The 5463-nt window shown below is 36.6% G+C and overlaps 1 protein-coding gene across 1 annotated transcript; it reads right to left on the bottom strand.

Moving 5' to 3' along the window:
- Positions 1-238: 238 nt before the first annotated feature.
- LOC109237521 (probable inactive shikimate kinase like 2, chloroplastic) lies at positions 239-4454 on the bottom strand. The gene is made up of 8 exons (XM_019403833.1): positions 4190-4454; positions 3250-3437; positions 2977-3171; positions 2663-2724; positions 2272-2338; positions 2071-2189; positions 918-1094; positions 239-521 (listed from the first exon to the last, which is right to left on the bottom strand). Exons 1-8 carry the CDS (start codon positions 4394-4396, stop codon positions 412-414), a joined length of 1125 nt encoding a protein of 374 aa, XP_019259378.1. The 5' UTR covers positions 4397-4454; the 3' UTR covers positions 239-411.
- Between the last annotated feature and the right edge of the window lie 1009 nt (positions 4455-5463).

Raw genomic sequence — 5463 nt, 5'->3', positions numbered from 1 at the left:
CCCACCAACAAACCCCTGGCGTAATTATCTCCTCTTCCCAAGCCTGCCTTGAAGAGAACAAAAGTTATATACATAAAGGCATTGTATTATAATCACTTTTAAGCTTAAGGTGCAATTGGTTGCCTAGGACTCTTGTTTTACTGCAGTATAACGTTCTTGTACTTCACTCCCCTCTTTAAAAAACTCTTGAAAATACATTGATGTGACGCTTATTTTCGGGCTGAACAATGAATCGGTCTTGTCCAAACGAAGCCAAAACCTTTCTTACAGTTCATATAAAGAATGTAACAACAACCAAGTTGATGCCCCTCAAGGACAAAGTTTCCTATTATATCATATATTCATACAGAAAAATACAAGGGGAAAAGGTGAGGGAGATAGTTACAATTAAATGCATACACTATGACTCTGCTATGAGGAGGGAGAAAATACATCAGCGCTGCTTGACGGGTCCCAACCCGGTGGTTTGATGTCTGGCCAATCACCTCTGCAGCCCAACCTGATGTATAAACTCTTTTTTCCTTCAGAATAGAAGAAAACAAAATAACAAATCACATGACAAGCTTTTACAACTTCCAATTCATGGCAAGGCAAAGGGGCTCTTTCTTTGTAATGCTAGAACATTAGCGTATGATTCTCATATTAGCGCTCTCTCTCTCTATATATATGCATGTATTACCATGTACATTATGAACAGTGTTAACGGAAGGAAATATCAAAAAAGGTTACTCAACATACTGACAATAACGCTAAGCACATCTTTAACTCATTACACTTGCGCAAGCTCCTTTACCATCTATGTTATAGTTTTTTCTTTCTTTTTTTCTGCCTTTTGGAAAGAGAATAAGCCTATCCACAATAAATTCAAAGTTCATAACAACTAGGTGTAGGAAGCATGGTTATGAAATGCAGTGTACCTGGAAGGTCTTTATCTGCCAAAATTAAGCGCTTAAGTGCACTAAGCACAGCCTGAGCTACTGACTTTGAATAGTTAGGGTCCCAACCTCCGAGCTTTACTACCACTTCAGCATTAGAGTAACCTCGACCACTATCTTGCATGTTCCTTTTTGCTTCCTCTTTTGCAGATTCTTCATCTGCAGTTGATATCAGCTTAAAATACATAACAAGACTTATCTTAGATGAAAGACCAGCTTAAGAAACAGAACACATTTCCCGTTATAATTTAGAGGTGCACTTGGTAATTTGTACACCAGTGATCAATTATCTGCACTTGGTTGCCAAGGGGTTGGCAGGTGCACATAGGAGAAACTTATTTATATCTCAGTTTCTATTTTCTTGTCAAGTTCATATCTCGCTCAGGAGTTGTATAGTTTCTACAGTAGACAGATGTTTTTAGCAATCGCAAGACTCGAAAGGGAGTCAGATAAAAAAATATGCAACTTATTTCTGTTTAAGAAAAGAATTCTAGAGGTAGACTAGTTTTTGTTATTTTTCTCCCTTCATTTGTGGTCTACAGGGAACACTCATGACGACTTATGTCTCTAAAGTAAGTTGAAAATGTGCATGCCGATCTTGGCTTGTCAACTAAGAAAACTCATAGCGAGATAAACTTTAATCTTAGTTCATCATTTCACTGGATTAGATTCGAAGCAGCATTCACTCCATATATCATTTAAAGAGAGAGAAGTAGACACTTATAATTCATATTGCAGTCAAAGAAAGAGTTACTTTCCACATAGCTTGTTAGGGGACACAGCTTAAACAAACAAGTCCATGATTCAATATGATTTGTGAGCAACAAAATGGTATAGTTTTGCGTGTCAAATACGCCAACATACTATGAAACCAAGTAACAACTTTCAGCAATTGTAGAAAAGCCACATTTTACGATATAAAAATAAGTTCTCAATTCCTGCTTCCCTCCTCCCCCCACAACCCCAGAAAATAAATGCCGTTTTAATAAATATGTATTGTGTCACTCCTAGACTATCTAAATAAAGGGAATGGAAACTCATGGATAGACAGAAAATAGCAATATATAACAATAGAGTGGCTTGTAAAACATACAATACATCCAAATGAAGGGGAGAGAGAGTTAAGTTTCCTAACCTGTGGCTTCAGATATGGAAAGCCAGATTGTGAATCCAGCAAAAAGATGCCTCCATTGGTTTGCTCTTCCAGCGGCACCTCTCTTCCCTCCCAAGGTTGCAATAACAGCACGGGCATGGCTAAAACAAGAATCAAATATAATATATTTCTACTTATCAATACCAAGTGAAACGAGTAAGGCATACAAAACAGAGTGAATACCTACTGAGGCTCTCTAGTATAACACTTTCTGCTTCTGCTACAACATCAGACCCCTCCTCATTTACCCCTGGAATGGGTTAGGAAACAATTGAATAAAGAGGAAAAAGGATCTTTGGGTGAAGGGAGGCAAGGGGATATTATGCCTTTGAATGCATGACAAAACGAGTGTTGTGTGTATGGCATCTTCATGATACAAAGCAAATTAATTGTTTCCCTAGATTTGCATGTTTGCTTTATCTCTCTTCCCTAGTTATTTGGTTTATCCCTCTGCAATCAGGATAGTTCTGATCTTCCTTGTAAACACTTTTTTTTTCTATTGTTTTTCCTTGAAACTTATTACTTATTGATAGTTATCTCCTTTTGCAAAGAGAAAAAAACGGATGTAACTCACATGAATCAATTGGTTGCTTGGCATATGCTTCTAGCAGCTCCGTAGTACTAAGAGGGGTGTACCTAACCACCATAAGAGTTGAACAAAGTTTTTAGAAGATGATGTTGAATGTGGAAATGATATAATATAGCTTAAAAGGATGATCGTGAATGTGGAAGAAGGAAATGCAACTAATCCAACTCTTTTTTTAAGTCAAAAAATTGATAATTAAAGAAAACCACTATACATGCAGTAGATGCCAGCGCCTGCACCCCCTGGCTCCCTCACAGTATGTAGCATTAGCTTTTACTCATTAAAGTGAGGAACATGCATACCCTAGTCCAACAGCCAGTTCTCGAGCAATCCTCTGGTTGATTTCAGTAGATTCCCCAACTAAGTATATTGAAGTTCCTCTAAGGAGTTGTGTAATTCCAGCACTTAGGGACTCCCAAGACTCCACAATGTCAGGCCATTTCAACTCAGAGTTTTGCTTCTTCAAGCTAATTACTAATTGATCATCGTCTATGTACCTGGCACGAAACAATTTATTTCAGCAAATGTTTGCGCAAGGATATAACATGTGTAGTAAGATTTTGTTTGTGTTTTACCATATTGTCTCTGCAGGCTTTATCTTCTCATACAGAGTGCTGGTTTCCATGAGAGTCCGAATAATTCCAGATTGCTCTATTCTAATTGCTAAAGAACTTTCATTTGCATCTACATATATCTCCTTAGGAGTTACATCTCCCTGCCCAAGTTCTAATCTCAATTCCACCTCAGAAGAGCCATCAGAAAACTGCATTAAGTTTCACAATTGGGTCGGTAAAGAGAAGCTAATTCATTCTCAAGTTCAGAGGGAGCTGACACTACCTTAAGCGGTCGTTTGGTCCGAATACAAGGATAAGTAATATGGAGATCATTTCTTATTGGATACTTTCAAAGAAAATGAAAAACAAATCTGAAGAGTGAAAGGGAATTTCTGTCCTTTATTTTTATTTTAATACATGTATTACCAATACCCTTATTCTTAGTCCACATTCTACCCTGCAGAAACAATACATAGAGTCTTACGCGGAGAAGAAAACAAGTAAGCAAACAATGTATTAATTAGTCCTAAAATGTATGTATGCTTATTTCACCAACCAAACAGCCTCTACGAGTTTACTACCAAATGCGAAGAACATAATCATAGTTACTCGTATGCTGTTCTGTATTTTACAGCTTAGCATGTAAATTATAAAGCCAATCAACTCAGTAAAAGTATCAACATAACTTTGTGATAATGCATTTTCTAGGGTTTTCATTAGTTGTTGTGTGGTGTGTGATGTTGATATTCTTCTGCCAGCCCCTATTCATCCCTGATAAAGATAGACATTAACAATTAGACTTAGGATGTGTTTCTGTACTAGTTAAAATATTTACATCCGTATTTGATTGAAAAAACAATGGAAAGTTGGACATGTTCTTTGGACCAACTACAGCAACATAGTCTGCTGATAATGGGTTGATGACTAGAGTATACATGTACTTAATGAACACCAAAGTTACCTCGTACTGAGTGTTATTTGTGGAAGCAGTAGGAAGATTGCTGCAGTGAAGGGCATTGAGTTTCTTCAAGTTGCTGTAACCTAAACGAGGAATTGCTGAATAAAAGCTTGCAATTGCTGGGAATGTAGGTTTTGAAGACCAAGAAAAACTCTTTGGAAATGATTGTGAAACTTTAATGGGATTCGGTACAAGAAAACAGAGAGCCATGTTTGCTTCTGCGGAAATGGAGAAGATAAGAAATTTAGGATTGTTTTGAGAATTTACAGAAAGCTCCCATTAGTTTGATTAAAGTCCGTTTTAATTTCCTTTTTAGTTTCCCTCCTTATTTTGGGTACCGCTAATCCAAATTTGCATTAACAAACTTTTACTTTACGAGATAAAGTGCTCTTTAGCAAAGGCGATTATATTCTCAAGGCTCAAACTCTAAATTTGATGAAGAGGTCCCACTGCCATCTTTGGACGTGGTTACACCCTTAGACAAATTACAATTTAATTATATTATTTTAAATGTAACTCAAACCTATATTAGGGGAAAATGAAACATTAATATACTTAAGGGAGAAGAAGATTTAAATTCTTAAGTATTTGATACATCTACCTTGCTCTGTTTCTTGAAACACAAACATATTAAGCCATAGGGAGATAGTGATTTAATAATGCTCTATTGGCACTTCCATTTTAGTTTCTATTGGATCCTCATTATATTATGGTGTAAGGTATAAAGGAAAGCACGTGGATGAAAAACAGACACAAAATTTCTTTGATTGGTCACAAGTTCATCGAAAAAAAGACCTTACCTTTGTAAATACAACTATTGTCACCCGGTACTAGTACCAGGTGAAATTTATCAAGGTACGCCCAAGTTATTTCGAACACCATCACTATAAACAAACATAACTATTTTCATAAAAAAAGGTTTCAATCGAGAATCCAAAACATATAATCTAGAGTTTCAAGAGAATGCTATATTCCTGCCAGAGCTAAGGAAATGGTCATAGTGGAGAACAATGAGAAAAATGATTCCTTCCCCTTGTTACTACATACATGCCCTATTTGAAAGTATTCATTATAGTATTGAGGAGCTCAGTCATATTTTTTAATAAGTAAATTAGTTTCTTTTGTTAAACATGTTTTCCTCTTTGCTCTCGTCGTAAGATAGGTGAACTTGCTATCCTTCACCGTGGCCGCCGTGGGCAGAGGAAGATCGACGAAGAACTCTAGTAGGTACTGGTAACAGAGATAAGAGTGACGAAGAATGTAATTTAGTTCTTATA

This window comes from Nicotiana attenuata, unplaced genomic scaffold (assembly GCF_001879085.1).
Source record: "Nicotiana attenuata strain UT unplaced genomic scaffold, NIATTr2, whole genome shotgun sequence".
NCBI lineage: Eukaryota > Viridiplantae > Streptophyta > Magnoliopsida > Solanales > Solanaceae > Nicotiana > Nicotiana attenuata.
This window is presented reverse-complemented; position numbering and strand designations above follow the sequence as displayed.